This window comes from Paramormyrops kingsleyae, chromosome 25 (genome assembly GCF_048594095.1).
Source record: "Paramormyrops kingsleyae isolate MSU_618 chromosome 25, PKINGS_0.4, whole genome shotgun sequence".
NCBI lineage: Eukaryota > Metazoa > Chordata > Actinopteri > Osteoglossiformes > Mormyridae > Paramormyrops > Paramormyrops kingsleyae.
Genome location: NC_132821.1, coordinates 1237246 through 1254422, shown reverse-complemented (window position 1 = coordinate 1254422; position 17177 = coordinate 1237246). Strand labels below are relative to the sequence as shown.

Genomic DNA, 17177 nt, shown 5'->3' with positions numbered 1-17177 from the left:
AATTTCCAGTAAAATACTGGCAGCAGGGTTGTTAATTTTACAGTTCATTCTACTTTACAGTATGTTACTGTTATAATACCACACTGAAAAAAAACTATAGGATTTACTGAAATTAAGGCAACATTTTTGCACTCACTTATTTTGTGGTATATTTAAACTGATTTTCTTTTTTGAAAAGTATACCCAATTTTAGGAAATGAAATATTTTAAATAAATTAAGCTAAAGTTCACCTACACTGTAAAATCTGTTAGGTTGAGTTTACTCAAAACAGTTGAGGAAATTAGTTGCCTCAAATGATTTAAGTTTAAAAGCTCAGTTTTTCAAGTTGCCTGAATTTGAATGTGCTATTAAACACTCTAAATGATTTAAGCGGATTTAGCTTAAGTTGTAACTATTCAAGTGGAATGAACTACAAAATCTCTGAATTAATTTAAATAAACTTATAATACTGATTAAGTTCAGTTCATTTACATTCCTACATTGAGGAGCCAGTTAATAAATCTAACTAATTTAAAATATTTCTCCTGTTATATGTTTATTTTCAGGCAAAGTATTTCTGGTAAGGCAGTGCTGATAGACATTGATTATGAAGCTTGTTAGACTATGTGGCTGCCCGATCTGCGGTCGCATGCGCACACTGGTGCCCGATCTGCGAACGCATGCGGACACTGGTTTTCCATGTACGTCACTATTTGATCTATATACTGATTACTGACTGCCTGGCCGATAGGCGAGCGCATGCGCAGTGCACTGACGTCCGCAAACGCTGCGTAATGCACCGAATTGTATTTTTACATTACAAAACAACGTTACATATTTCACAGATCATCATACAGTAATTGGTAATCACAGCTTTACTCACAACTAAGACAAGCGCAGACAATAATGCATTTGTAGAAAAATGGAATGCAGTGGAATTTCTTATTCTAAGCGAGTGTATGGTACAATTTCTGCTCAGAAAATGTTCAAATGGCCACATACATATTGAATATCACTAATAACAGTTAGTTGTTGGAATATACATAAGTAAATGAATCAGATAAATATTCACCTAAACTAAGTTCAACTGCAATATTCCCAATAAACATATTGCAGTTAACCATAATTAATTAATTAACATGCACCTGTGGAATGGTCGTTAAGACCTTAACAGCTTACAGAAAGTAGGCATTTAAGGTCACAGTTCTAAAAACGCAGGACACTAAAGAGACTTGTCTACCGACTGTGAAAAACAACCAAAGAAAGATGCCCAATAGGCTGAGAGAGGCTGGACTGAGGGCTTGTGTGCCTACTTTCTGTAAGATTCGGACGTTTCTTTTTTTGCTGAGTCTCTGAGTTTTGTCTTACACCAAGTGTCCATGCTAAAAAGGACTGCTTCTTAGAATCTTGGTTCCTCTCACATTTTCTTTGCTGTATTTAAGCTGCGGGGAACTGTGGCCCTCCCTAAATGTGCTTATTATGTTTTGAGAAGTTATGAAGATCTTCATAGTGTAAGCAAAACAAAATGATTAGAGTGTCAACCTGAAATGGTGCGTTATATATAGCTCAGATATACACTCACCTAAAGGATTATTAGGAACACCATACTAATACGGTGTTTGACCCCCTTTCACCTTCAGAACTGCCTTAATTCTACGTGGCATTGATTCAACAAGGTGCTGAATCAGTATTCTTTAGAAATGTTGGCCCATATTGATAGGATAGCATCTTGCAGTTGATGTAGATTTATGGGATGCACATCCAGGGCACGAAGCTCCCGTTCCACCACATCCCAAAGATGCTCTATTGGGTTGAGATCTGGTGACTGTGGGGGCCATTGTAGTACAGTGAACTCATTGTCATGTTCAAGAAACCAATTTGAAATGATTCGAGCTTTGTGACATGGTGCATTATCCTGCTGGAAGTATCCATCAGAGGATGGGTACATGGTGGTCATAAAGGGATGGACATGGTCAGAAACAATGCTCAGGTAGGCCGTGGCATTTAAACGATGCCCAATTGGCACTAAGGGGCCTAAAGTGTGCCAAGAAAACATCCCCCACACCATTACACCACCACCACCAGCCTGCACAGTGGTAACAAGGCATGATGTTTTTTCTGTTTACGCCAAATTCTGACTCTACCATTTGAATGTCTCAAAAGAAATCGAGACTCATCAGACCAGGCAACATTTTTCCAGTCTTCAACTGTCCAATTTTGGTGAGCTCGTACAAATTGTAGCCTCTTTTTCCTATTTGTAGTGGAGATGAGTGGTACCCGGTGGGGTCTTCTGCTGTTGTAGCCCATCCGCCTCAAGGTTGTGCGTGTTGTGGCTTCACAAATGCTTTGCTGCATACCTTGGTTGTAACGAGTGGTTATTTCAGTCAAAGTTGCTCTTCTATCAGCTTGAATCAGTCAGCCCATTCTCCTCTGACCTCTAGCATCAACAAGGCATTTTCGCCCACAGGACTGCCGCATACTGGATGTTTTTCCCTTTGCACACCATTCTTTGTAAAACCTAGAAGTGGTTGTGCGTGAAAATCCCAGTAAAATCCCAGTCTTCAATCTCACTAGAACAGACAAAAAAAGTACACAGTTAACAATGTTACATGCACCATTCAACCTTGCAGGTCTTTTCCTGCAACTCTTAGCTTCTGCTGTGCTGAAGACCAGCAAGGAACAAGTTCTCTGCTTTCTGTGTGGACACACCTGTCAGCTGAGCTAGAGCACAGATGATAGACTAAACAAAACAAAGAAAAATACATTATGAAATACTGTTGTACTAAAATCATGTAAGGTTGTCATTGTATTTCAATAAAAGAACTAATAGGCCATTAAAAACAAAAATAGTACAAGATACATTTATATGGGAACCTTTCGGATATATAGGGCAAATCATGAATGAGAAAGACATGAGACAATATATTACTCGTCAAAATAAGAGTTATGCGTGTCGGTGTTTCCACTGGAGTTGTTTCTGCCTATAGCTATCATCTGTCATAAATATCATCATTGACATAAAAAAGAATTTTGGTGAAACTGCATTAAATTAATTTTACAACATCTGTCGATTTAGAAGCTTTAAATGAACTTTTTTAACGTTTTTAGTTATGTTAACTTTGTATTTCTTGTTATGTTAACTTCGATACAGCAATGTAGTTTAGACAACATAAAATATTTCATTTTGGCACGTGAACTAATTTGATTAATTTGGTAAGTCGATATAACACAGCACTTCGTGTTATGCCTACGACTGTAATTAGTTAGATGGATGAACATGTCAAGACATGCGCATATCTCTAAAGTACAACGTCACATTTTTCTTTCTGTACTCACAAGAGCGGGAATTTCATTCAAACTGCTTCAGCAACGGAAGAAATTTATCTTAAAATAATGTGGGTACAAATTCTTTCTTGTCGACCTCTGTTTTAATGTGTCAGACAGACAATGAAAATTTATTAGTGGAGAGACCATAAATTTGGAATTTTCTCTAGGTGATGTTACGTGTAACCATTTTTTCTCCTGTTAAAATATGTTATCATTGTTTAAGAATAATGAGTTTGCATTTTACAAGATTGTTGGAATGATGGCATCTATACCCAGCAAACATTTGGACGTTTAATGACCGTTGAAATGACGTCCCTCCGACACGTCCCGTCATGGTTGAAAAATAGTTCCGAAATGAAAGTTGAACGGACGTCTTTGACGTCAACTTGCCGTGTATTCGACGTCTTTTCGGCGTCTTTTCTGGACGTCTAATGTGTCGTCGTCTGGATGTTTTTTAAGATGTCTTTCTGCGTTATGTCAGTGTACTTATTAGCCTGAATATAAACGTCCTTATTGTGAAATGCACATCAGAATATAAATGGTTCAAAAAACGTCCAAAATCAGTCCAGTCAGACCTCAACGTCTATACAACGTTTAATCGACGTTTACATTACAAAACATTTCTTATTTGTATTAAATAAGTAAAAAACATATATTTATATAACATATACATACATATAAATATACAAATAAATATATATAATATATTTAAATATTTGTGTGCATTATATATAAACACATACATACATACACACATACAAATATAAAAGTATACAACATTTTTAAACAAAGGCTAAATATATAGTAGAACTGTAAATAGTAACAATTAAACATTATTTAAACAAGAATGAAAAGAACAAGAACATGAACACACACATGAATTATTTCTGTCAACGGGCTCATTTCCTATATCCCCCACCCCCAGCTCTTCCTGGAGCATGTTTTAGGTGTTCAGCCATTGCTGCCTCAATCTCGGAGTCTGTTGCATTTGCGCTCCATCTTTTTACTGCATCTGAGGGAATTGAATATAAAAAAAAATAAAAAAATTACAAAAGGGCAAAATTGTCTTTATGATCCTACAACGACATTAAAAATACATCTTGGAACAACATTATCAGTTTCATTAACGAAACATTAGAAAAAAGTAATCAACATGCATTACACGACATTTTTCTGTTGAATAATCTTTGGTTAATAAAAGATGTTCTGCATTAAATGTGTGCTAGGTGAATGAAAAAATAGCATGTCCCCTTCCCCTTCAAAACCACTGTGGTTGAGCAAGTTCCATAAGTAGGTGTGTAACTGTGTGAAAGTAAACAGGACATTTCTGTGGTCTTTAAGACAATATTCCTTCAATAGATAAAAGGTACCAATAAAAAAAAAATAAATAAGAAAAAGTACAAAATTTCACGTCATAAGGCCAAAATTACCTTGAATTATATTGAATATGATTGTATCTCTAAACGGCTTCTTTTGCAGTTGGCCACCACCCCTCATGTTGAATTTTGCCATTAAGGCATTCGACATGATTCTGTGAAAGAAATTACTCAGGATTACTTCACCATCAGGAAAATGTACATGTAAGGTCAATATTACAATTATTGTAGTTGTAATATTATCAGCATGTTACTAGCATGCAATGTTAAATCATACATTTTAACAACCACTCATCTGTCAGGTAACAAGTTCCCTGAACTATGTTCTTATCCATATCCACATTTTTTGAGACAACTAATTAGTCATTAATGGCTTACATTGAAATTATGTTTTGATTTTTTGGTTTTCAGTCTGGCAGACTAAGTCAGTAGACATCTAAAACCTTCTGAACTAGAAAATAGGCATGTATGTGAGGAGATATAATGTGTGAAAGATTAAATCTGTAATAAAAAAAAATAATACCCAAAGCTGGGTTTCTTATTTTGGCCAGAATATACATTTACATATACATTTTATTTCTGAATTATGCAGCAATACAAACAATGCAAGGTAAAATACATACCTGTTCATGACTTTATTGACACAGTCCCTGAGAGAAGATCCCCCAACTCTGGACAGTTGCTGAACCTAAATGTGACATCACAATCTGTAATACGATATTAAAGCACAGTTCAACTTTCCCTGGCAGTGTCTCTTTTGAAAAGTGTTCAAGAACATAACGCTCAATACCATAATAAATATACTGTCCACTGCATTTATTTTGAACTGGCACTCCTTGTGGAGTTTCAAGAAGAGTTCTAGCGTCTTTGGGAAGTCTATGGCCATGACGTCTGAGCACATCCAGAAGCTCATTTAATGCCTTGTGGGTCTGGTTTGTAGCAGTAGCCCAACTAGCCAAGTCCTTGTGAATAGATGGTGTTTCAACAATTGAACGTGAAGCCTCATCCAACTGCTCAGACTCAGTTTCAGTAGAATCAGTATCATAATTGTATTCTTCTTCATGTCTAATTGACACCACTGCTGCGCTAACAGAAGAACTACAGGCCACCATAAGATGTAATTCGTCGTGTGTTGATCCCTCCGTGAGGGGACTGCCCTCTCCCGCCAAGGCTGGCTCCACTGACCCCTCAGAATCAGAGCTGCTATCATATTCTACTAAGGAATCAACCTTTGCCCTTCGTCGTCTCCACTTCCTCTGGTACTCAGAGGACATGTTTAGCAAATCTAAAATTACGAAATTATTTTAAAGTAGTTACTGAAAACATCCATGTTAAAATTCATTTACAGACGCCAGCCCATGTTATTCTTGAGCGCTTCCTACATTTTGCTCAACATTTCACAGTCTCTTTCAGGTAATTTACTTTTTGAAAAATCTCAAAAGGCTACATTGAACAGTAAAACTTACTGGATCATTAAAACATACTGGTATGCTATTATTGACTGAATTTCATAGCTACTACAATATTTACCATTTGCTTGGGTTTTAACAAATTATTATTTTTTTTACTTTATTTAAAAGATCTTTCACTAAACATCTCGCTTTAAAGTCAATTTAAGCAGTTACAACAGCACTTCTTGCCCTACCAAACGCACTACTGATTTGCCCTCCCCCACTCCAATCTTATCTGAAATGATATCTTCCAGCTTCTGATTGACTGAACACACCTGATCCAGGTAACCAGCAGTGGGTAGGGCAGGGATAATTAGAAAACAATTAGGCCAGGTGTCCTTGAGGACCAGGGTTGGGAACCCCATATCTATTACACCATGTTCCTGCAGTAGCATGAAACTGCTCTGCTCATTTGTAATTATTTTTTAAGGCAGTGAAGCAAAATCCAGCAAACTTAACATTTTGGGGACTTGGTCATTTTGCTATCAGTTTTCCACCAAGAAGTTTGCTCAACTGCATAAAATAGCTCAACTTAAGTGTAGAGACCGCATGGGGCTTTATACCTGCGAACTCATGCTAACAGAGTTTGTTTTTAGGAGCAGCCTAACGTTAACACTACTAACTTTTAGCCTGCTAGTTAATTTTAGCCAAACTCAAACTACATTTTAGTTCCTTCGTGTCAAACGTAAAATTTATAAAACAATACAAAATGGACTTACCCAACAGTAGTTTTTTTATATAGATATATTAACTTTCACCCTCCTCTCTTCTTGAAAGTAAATAAGACTCGTGAAAATGCGTTAACTTTTCCTCTCCCTCTCTCAAGATAATCTGGAATATCGCGGTATATCGCGAGACTGCCAACTGTTTCCAAATTCAAATTAAAAAACTTTATGTATCCACATGGGGAAATAAAACGCACGCAGAGTAAAGCGAGTAAACTTTTTTTTTATTTGACAATCCACAACCAATTCGGACTTTAAATGGTAACCAGGTATGTACCTGTTCATATGTAAATGCATAAAAATAATAAAATAATTTTTTAATATTCGAAAACACGGGGCGCATAATGCCAAATGCAGTGGCTTCACAATCACAGAGTACTTTGTGAATAATTTGTCATAAAACAATATGTAAATAAACATTATTGTGCATTTCATTTAAAAAATATATCCTTTTCCCCCCACAATGAGTCTTGCTTGAATAGACGTGTAAAGGACGTCAGTGGCCGTCTTTTCACAACCTCTTAAAAACTACTCGGGGCACTTACTTTTTATTGCAGTATTAACCAAGGTGTAAGCACAGTCGCATTTGCATGTTTCGTGCTCAATTTCACAGTGGATTTAATAAAGGATCATGATGGACTGTAAATGCACGTGTAAAGGACGTCACATAGTGGACCTTCGCTCACACATGCACTCACTATTAAAATGCACTTAGCTAAAACTCAAAGTGACAGCTATACATGCAACTCCAGACAACTGTAGACATGTACAAATGTATCTGAATGCATTTTTAGGCAATGTTCTGTGTCACATATTTTTACCGATTTATGCCGTCCTACCCCGACCATTTTTGGCCAGGGACACGACGTTGCCGTCGGACCAATGTTAGCTGGGCAATTTCACAGTGGATTTAATAAAGGATCATGATGGACTGTAGATGCACGTGTAAAGGACGTCACATAGTGGACCTTCGCTCACACATGCACTCACTATTAAAATGCACTTAGCTAAAACTCAAAGTGACAGCTATACATGCAACCCCAGACAACTGTATACATGTACAAATGTATCTGAATGCATTTTTAGGCAATGTTCTGTGTCACATATTTTTACCAATTTATGCCGTCTTACCTCGACTGTTTTTGGCCGGGGACACAACGTCGCAGTCGGACCAATGTTTGCTGGGTATGATTGCGAACGTATCGCAAATGCTTTTATTTTCTAGACACATGCTGCCGGACTGGTTAAATTTTCTCAAGTATTAATGGTGTCGGTGCACTAGCTTTTTGTGTGTTAGATATGGGTTCTTTTAACAGATGTGTTCATTTTTAATTCGTTGCGTTGTACATGTATATTTTAAGGGCCAATGATATTTTTTCAATTTGGAAGTAAACATCAACTATTATTTTTTTAAACTAGCATGTAGTTTAAATTACTGTCACGTCACAGGGCGGAAGCAAGCGACGGGACTCCAGGAATAGGGGAACACCGGGTTTAATTGCACACAAGGCAGGCGAAAACACATTGACAATACAATGACCGGACTGGGGAAACAAACAGAAACGCAGACTAAATACAATGGACTAATTGACAACGACGAGGAGCGGACGATCGGGGCACGCCCCAGGGGAGGCAACGGACGCGACGAGACCGGGAACACGGGACCTGGAGAGACAAAAAAGAACATCTCAACGGGGCACAGGGAACAGTATGGACACACAGAACTGGCACAAGGTGGACAACTCAAACAATAAGTCACAAACCACGGGGAACGCAGACAAACACAAAGACACCATCGACGGAAACATGGGATCCGGGGACACTAAGGGCGCATTTCCACCGCACAAAGTACGGTACTTTCGCTTTTCCATTGACTTCCGGTCGAGTACCAGTACCGAAATCTCGAGTACCGAAAGTGCCAAACCAGTTGGGGTACTCCTTTGGTACTTCGGTACTTTGGGGTGTCGATTGGTTATGCAAATATCCTGCCGCTGAAACACAAAATACAACCGCCACTTTTGAAACACACAGCGAACAGAGCGATCACAGCGAGAAACAAAATAAAAAGCAGTGGAAACAAAAATATAAAAAAGTAAAATGGAAGGATGGACAAACGAGGAAACACAGGCTTTAATCGCCATATGGTCGGATGAACAGATCCAGTGGGATTTGGATGGCACGACTTGAAATAAAAAAGTTTTTGCCGCTCCCGGTGTTCCGGGCAATTCAGTTTCCCTATGTTTCTCCTATCTATCAGGAAATAATGTTTCCCCTAATATTAAAGCAAAGAGGTATGTGAAATGTCTGAAAATCACTCAGGTACATTATTACATGTGAATACAGTAGATCGTCACGCATGATATAGTCTTATAAGCAATACTATACCGTTTTCATCAAGAAATATCTCTATCCAGAGAATTAAGTAATTTCATTTATTATCTGTAAAAACAAAAAACATAGAAAAGGGGTGTGATGTTTTAAAATTAATATATGGCCTGTTTACCTCAAGAGCTTCGTAAAAAGACATGAAAACAACAGCTAAACTGTGTACAAATCAGCACGCGACAGGGGAAACATAGGGAAACTGAATTGCCGGTGTTCCGGGCAATTCAGTTTCCCTATGTTTCCCCCTGAAATGCGCGTTCACGATCTAATTTGAAATCAATACGCTAGATGGCAGACTTCCGAGAATTTCAATCCGGGTTTTGAAGCCTTTCTATATACATAAGTATTCCGTTCACCATATACGTTTTAAACGTCAAGTAACCACGATTGTATTTCTTTCCTGTTTATATGTCATTGTGTATTATACCAGATTTACAATAAATTAAAAAAGACATACGTTAATAAACAGCTGTCATGAAATGCTCGTATCGTCTTGGAAGAATTTGCTTCTATAACACGATTGCTATGAACCAACACATAAATAATGACTCGTATAAATAGTTTGGATTATGAGCAGTGTAAATCTATCATATTGATCTACATACAGAAGTTCGTGATACTGGATTTTATTTTATTTTTTCTATTATTATTGATTATTATTAAGTACTGCTTGGTTGCACTGAGCTGTCTATGCATCTATGTTATACTGACAGTGAAATACTCTCCAAAGTACCGCTCTCACTGCTAATATACAGGGGAAACCGATTTGCCCAGTGGCCAGGCAAAATGGTTCCCCCCTGCTATAAGGAATAAGCAGTAATTCCCAGGCACTATATTATCAAAGACAAATGCAATATTACAGTTGTTTTACTATGTACAATCATTTATTCTTGAACATATTTTTTGAACATCTGAACAACACACAAAAACAAAAATATCTTTTACATTAAAAAAATATGTATAGCATCTTGAATGTCTCAGACCTTTTTATTCACACAACATAAAAAATCCAGGTCTGTTGAATGTTTAGACCTATTTTTCAATGCAACACAAAAACATCCAGCTCCGCTGAATTAAAATAAATAAATAAGTACATAAATAGACAGATAAATAAATAAATAACACAACATAAAGCAACACTCTGGTCTGTTTAATTAAAATAAATAAAATTCCAAAATAATACGCTGAATTGTTCAGGCCTTTTTATTAACACCAGCCACAAAAAAAGTCCAGGTCTGTTGATGGGCTGCCAGCACAAGACAGATGGAACCACCTGTCGCATCCATTACAGGCAATCTGGGTGAAAGTAGAAATTATTGACATAGAAAAAATAATTAAAAAAACATCCTAGCTCATATAATTTGAACTTTTTTGGGTCAACCTCAGTGACATCCTAATAGAAGCAGATCTATGCTGAAAATAGTTATTTGTTAGCAAAATGCTGACAGGAACCATTGTTATGGTTATACTAATGTCTTTCATATAAGTACCTAATTAGCAGCAGTTCCATGGCACATATAAATAAATTAAAACTGAACATTTTAAGTGTGAAGAAAAATGTCCTATTCTTAGATAAGCTAAAAGAAAAGCTGTTAGTAATGTAGTTATCAGTCTTTGTGTCCAGTATTACTGAGTAAAATGTAAAGTGAATATATCAATTCTGCCATACCCATGAGTTGTCGCCATTTATTTCACCACAGGTACAACAGACTTCGCTCAAGTCATCTGTTATGTGCAACAAGAAATACAATTATTTGTAGTACAATATTGAAAGCATTCAGTGCATGTGCATATTTTTTCACCTTGGAACAAGCAGCAGACTACTTTACAGTTATCACCAGAAAAACAATTATTTACATGTTTGCAGCATATGCAATAAAAAATGTATGCTACAACAGATAGCCAGACTGACTGAGATACAATCTTGACAGTATTTACCTGATTCTGCCAGAACACATCTTGCGATTTCTTTCCTGAATGCGTCAATAGTCTTGTGTGAATTGCAAAACCACAAAGGGATGCCTTTCAGTAGTCGTTCTGCAAACTGGCAAGATTACGTCATTAGTAAGGCTTCTCTTCTAGACAAAATGCATACCTGAGTACTTTCTTCTTACCTTACACACAAATACTCCACAAGATGTTCCATCCTTCTGTAAGGAGTGTGGAGATGTGTCACACCTCCAGTGTGACACATTGCAGCCTTTATTCCTCATAAAGGCTCTTTAAAAAAGAAAATAATTTTATACCTGCCATGAGTAAGTAAAGTAATTTCAATCTCAAATTGTGTAAAGAATTTGCTGGAACTCATACATTTGAAAGTAAGCACTTCTTGATTAAATTTGACACATGACCTAAACATTTTCCATGCTGTATCACCAGTTCTGTCATGAGGTTTGCCTAATATGTCTTTTCCCTTACTGCACCAGAAATGTTAAGAAGAAGACTCCTCATGCCCTGCCTCAACATTTACAGCATTTAGCTGATGCTCTTATCTAAAGTGACATACATTCTGTGATTATAAGGAGGGTCTCCCTGAATTAAATAAGGGTTGCTCAGGGCCACAATGACTGGTATGGGAATCAAACTTAGATAGTTGCCTGCTTTAACCATTAGACTATTTCCAGCAACAAATAAAAGAAGATGTATTTGTGTGACAGGATATATGGCAAATATTTTTAGTAAATTAATTTCATTTCCTGGCCTCTAGGTTCTTATGGTACAACGTAGCTCATCTTTCTTACCTTGTGGCATCAAGACACTTTGACATCTTGGCCTTTGACTCTCCCATTGAATCCAAAAGAACTGTTTTTTTGAGGGATGGATACATAGCCTAAAAGAAAAAAACAAAACATGGTATATCTGAATAATTTGTTAAATAAATTGAGCTAAATGATTCTGTTTAATAAATTCATTCATATTTAATCATGCAAACTTTAAGCATAATCATTACAAGTCATTATACTTACAGCAAGACTCCAGTGTCCATGTTCACCTATAACCCCAAGAATGATTTCGAATTCGGTAGGGTCCCACTAAATAAAAGAGACAATGCATTTTATCTACACTAGTTTAATATTCTATTCTATCTAGTCCAACACATTTCATAACATTGAACAGGATATCAGGTCATTCAAAACATGTAAATGATTGGAAATTTACCTTTCTAAGGATGTTATATGATTGCCGCCATACTTTTCTCATGGCAAATGAATCAATCAGGAAAGCCTTTTCCTCTTTCTCCTGGTTGTTCTTCCTCACCATAGCATATATGTATGCATTTATAACCTTTGAGACAATTTAAAATATTCACATAAAAGCGACAGATTTCAGTTAATTCTGTTGCCCAAAATAGTTCAAATAAATGTCCTAACCTCACTCTCTAGTTCTCTTCCAGGTGCCATACGTGCAATGTCAAAACTGAACACTTTGTAGGCCCCAATTCTGGACAATATCACACATCTATTATCAGTCGAACTGGTTGACCAAGCCTGTTCAATGCCTAAAAAATAAGTTACATAAAAGTTAGACATGCGAGTCTGTAGATAACATATAATAATATAGAACATTTCAAGAAAAACTTTATTGAACACCAGATAAAGATGTTGTTTTCAAAGAATGCTTTGTCTACTTACTCTTATCAAATTTGGAGAGAGACGATCCAGGAGAATGAAGGCTGAGGTCTGCGGGTCCAGGAGAGGGAGGGCTGAGGTCTGCGGGTCCAGGAGAATGAAGGCTGAGGTCTGCGGGTCCAGGAGAGGGAGGGCTGAGGTCTGCGGGTCCAGCAGAGGGAGGGCTGAGGTCTGCGGGTCCAGCAGAGGGACTGCTTGGGTCTCCAAGTTCAGGAGAGGGAGAGCTGAGGTCTGCGGGTCCAGCAGAGGGAGGGCTTGGGTCTGCAGGTCCTTGAGAGTGAAAGCTTGGGTATGTGCTTTTATCTACTGGACCCACAGAAGCACCAGAGGGATATAGTCTATGTGGGACACGTGGACTGTCTTCCATGTAATGGATCAAGTGATCCAGGTTTATTTTGCTAAATTTGATCCCTTGGTCATTAATCAAGTCAGCATTCTTTCGTTGAATTTCTGTTATTTTAAATGGCCCAAGAAGATCTGGATCTAATTTTCCTCCCTTTCTTTGCTGACTTCTTATGTTTTTCCTGAGCACTTTATCCCCCACTTTAAAATTACGAGATGTCATATCCCTATGTTGGTCCGTTTTGGCTTTTATTTTTTGTCTTGATACTTTCATATTTTTTTTGACCACTTCAAAGACCTTTTCCTGCAGCTGAAGAGCAGGGTTGACAGCCTCAATCTGAATGGCTTGCTCCACTGTTTCATTGACCTTTATTAAATGCATAAGACATAACGAAATTAAAAAGAAGATATTTTTGCATAAACGTAACTTTTAAAATAAACTGAATATCTACTCACTTCGAATGTTTGTGGCACCTCTGAAAAGTATCGTGCTTCCCTTCCAAAAAGCAAATAGTAAGGGGAGTATTGAGTTGTAAGTTGCTTTTTGGTTCTTATGCTGAATGTAACGGCATCCAGATAGCGATCCCATTGGTTTGGTTCACCTTGATAAAGCTTTGCCAAAGCCCTGATTAACACAACATTAACAGTTAATTAATATAAGAATTAAGTAATATAACATGATGAATGTCATGTACAGTACATACACATATACATACACCGGTTCACAAATCCACGGTTCAGATCGTATCATGGTTTTGGGGCACAGTTCGGTTCACTCACTATTATATATATACACATACACACACACACACACACACAAACACACACACACCTCTGTATGGTCCCATTCATTTTTTCAACCAAACCATTGGTCTGGGGATGGTATGGAGAACAAAAACTCCGGTCGATTCCAAAGATGCTGCAGACTTCTTTGTTGACCTAGTTAAGAATATATATGTTAATTTTTTTCAATTCATAATAAATACTATGATCTGCAAAATAAATTACCACTAAATGTAGAACTTTGATGTTAAGTAAACACCAACGATTAGAACGGGATCAGCATTTCACACTAAAGTATAATCTTTAATAACTTGTTAAGAACAAGTATATATAGCCATGGAAAAAATTTAGAGACCACTTCACTTTTCTTCGTGTTCATTGCTTTTACAATTTGTTGGAGTGTGTCTGTATAAAATGTAAATGTTACTATTGTTCTATACACTATTGACCACACCCAGTTCAAAATTGCAAATTTAAAAAAAGGTTTGGAAAAAATAATTAATAGCAAATGTATATAATGTATTATACTTAGGAAATGACAAACTAAACAACAGTCATACACACACACACACACACACACACACACACACACATATATATATATATATATATATATATATAAATAACTAACCTTGTTTACAAATTCCCTTCCCTGATCTGTCAGAATCCTTTTCGGTGCACCAAATCTGTAGCAAAAGTTCACTATGCACATAGTGACATCTTCAGCATTTTTCGATGGCAGTGGAAATGTTTCCACCCACTTCGTGAAATAATCTATCAGCACACATATGTACTGGTTTCCCCTGTCCGTCATGGCCAATTTGCCCACAAGATCCATGCCAATTAACTCCCATGGTTCAGTTACCTGTCAGACAAAATGTCATATATCAAAAAAATATATCAGTTGTTCAATTTAAAAGTCATCCAACATACTAATCAAAAATCAAATAATGAAGACTTACAATGATGGGTGTGTGCTCTTCTATGGATTTGACAGTCTTCTTTGATTGACATTCTGAGCATTGTTTAATCTGTAGTTAGAAAAAGAACATCTATTATGTTATTAAGAGAAAATATATTAGAAATAAAAATAGTGAATTATAGTGCATTCCTGAATTAATTCAGTAAAGTGCCATAGGTTGTTATACATTGCACGCAAAGTATTGAATGAAGCTCTAAGTTCAGGATTAATAACATACTTTTGTTGCTACTCTATGTAAAAGACTAAAAATAATATTAACAGTAATACAATGAATAACCCAAACTGATATTAATAATAACATCAAAACACAGATTAATTTAAGCACCTTGCAAGACATTTTTCCTTATGTCAGAAGGTCACGATGAAGTGTTTAAACTATGGTTTTGTAAGCTGTAGCATTACTGTACATGATTCACAAATGCTATTATTGATTCATTTTAGCCTGTGTGTAGTACTTAGTAATTACTTTTTATTGGTGGGTGGTAATGAACAATATTTAGTCCAACTTTTACACTTGTCTGTGATGATTAAAAACTGTGCAGTATCACAGTGCAGTTAATTTTTGTCAGTGGGACAAGATAACTGTTAATATAATAATGTACAAGAAAAAAAGAACTAACCCAGTTTCGAATATCAACTGTCATCCCAGGCCAATAATATCTATTGCAAATGGCGTCTTCGGTTTTCTCCTTTCCACTGTGTCCACCTGTTGCACTAGCATGGAACTCCCTGAAAACACTGTCTGCCTCGTCAGCGCCTTTCACAACCTTTACTAAATGTTCTTGACCCGTTTCCTTGTGTCGATTATAAAACAGGGCTCCATCTGTAGATTGGAAAAAAAAGACTAAATGACGATTTGTAATTAATTTATGATTTGTGATTCTACCGTACAGCACAACAGACCTATGAACTCTATCAAGGGATTATGTTTACCTTGCATGGGTGTCGCTGCCATTAAATCTGAGGGGGACGTGTCCCCCTCACATTTCATAATTATTCGTTTGGACCCCCCCCACATTTAACTTAAAATATTAGTTCACCCAGACCCCCCGCCAGTGTGTCCCCGCCACATTCAAAATGTTTCTGACGCCCCTGTTACCTCGTACAACATATTTCCGTGCTCGGCGCCGAATAACAAATTTTTCTGCCTTGCTTAATTGCTTGGGATAATTCCCCGTAGTGATGTAAGTAAATAAAATCTCGAATTGTACTGGATCCATCTTCCAGAAATGCTGCGCAGCACACAAAAACACAAGCCTAATGTTGTGCACCTTTTCGATATCTCGGGCCTATTTGCAGCATATGTATTAGTGCGTCGGTGAATCACGTTCTAAGAAGCGCAGTTAAAGCGCAGTGAAAAAACGTGCGTTACAATGTTACCATTCTATCAAAAATGTAAATAAACATTTATGTCACTTGGTTAAATACATTATCAAAATTAAATTGCACATATCTGGCAATGGTGTATGCAGGGTTCCTGATTTTAGAATAATGTAAAATATATATGTAAATAGTACACTGTAACTGGCGCATTAGAATCAATGTTTATGTGTTACAGTTGTATATAAATTAGTGCCGATATAACCGTCAGTATCACATGGACCTATAGACAGATCAGTGTGCTCAATATAGTGCCTGGGAATTACTGCTTATACCATATAGCAGGGGGGAACCATTTTGCCTGGCCACTGGGCAGATTGGTTTCCCCTGTATATTAGCAGTGAGAGCGGTACTTTGGAGAGTATTTCACTGTCAGTATAACATAGACCTATAGACAGATCAGTGTGTTCAATATAGTGCCTGGGAATTACTGCTTATACCACATAGCAGGGGGGAACCATTTTGCCTGGCCACTGGGCAGATTGGTTTCCCCTGTATATTAGCAGAGAGAGCGGTACTTTGGAGAGTATTTCACTGTCAGTATAACATAGATGCATAGACAGCTCAGTGCAACCAAGCAGTACTTAATAATAATCAATAATAATAGAAAAAATAAAATAAAATCCAGTATCACGAACTTCTGTATGTAGATCAATATGATAGATTTACACTGCTCATAATCCAAACTATTTATACGAGTCATTATTTATGTGTTGGTTCATAGCAATCGTGTTATAGAAGCAAATTCTTCCAAGACGATACGAGCATTTCATGACAGCTGTTTATTAACGTATGTCTTTTTTAATTTATTGTAAAT

General features: G+C 36.9%; 1 protein-coding gene and 3 long non-coding RNA genes across 6 annotated transcripts in view; 1 reads left to right on the top strand and 3 right to left on the bottom strand.

The window, feature by feature from the left end:
- Positions 1-17177, top strand: part of LOC111845318 (uncharacterized) — a 29623-nt gene that overhangs the window by 5945 nt on the left and 6501 nt on the right. The window contains exon 6 of one of the 2 annotated variants that reach the window (XM_072707378.1): positions 8309-9424. The exons of the other annotated variant lie outside the window; for it this stretch is intronic. Within the exon in view, the coding sequence (XP_072563479.1) occupies positions 8309-8357 (49 nt within the window). The 3' untranslated portion in view covers positions 8358-9424. Of the gene's footprint in view, positions 1-8308; positions 9425-17177 lie in introns of those variants that run through there. 2 annotated transcript variants of the gene reach the window in all.
- Positions 4070-7911, bottom strand: LOC140582902 (uncharacterized). 2 transcript variants are annotated; one of them, XR_011985710.1, is made up of 4 exons: positions 6854-7911; positions 5307-5390; positions 4738-4838; positions 4070-4319 (listed from the first exon to the last, which is right to left on the bottom strand). It is a non-coding gene; the product is annotated as an uncharacterized lncRNA (long non-coding RNA). The 2 variants fall into 2 exon arrangements; XR_011985711.1 differs by having other exon boundaries at positions 5307-5371; positions 6854-7909.
- LOC140582904 (uncharacterized) lies at positions 10240-12053 on the bottom strand. Its single transcript, XR_011985713.1, has 5 exons — positions 11986-12053; positions 11359-11464; positions 11183-11288; positions 10914-10969; positions 10240-10540 (listed from the first exon to the last, which is right to left on the bottom strand). It is a non-coding gene; the product is annotated as an uncharacterized lncRNA (long non-coding RNA).
- LOC140582903 (uncharacterized) lies at positions 13073-15799 on the bottom strand. The gene is made up of 6 exons (XR_011985712.1): positions 15601-15799; positions 14961-15029; positions 14630-14863; positions 14048-14154; positions 13672-13840; positions 13073-13582 (listed from the first exon to the last, which is right to left on the bottom strand). It is a non-coding gene; the product is annotated as an uncharacterized lncRNA (long non-coding RNA).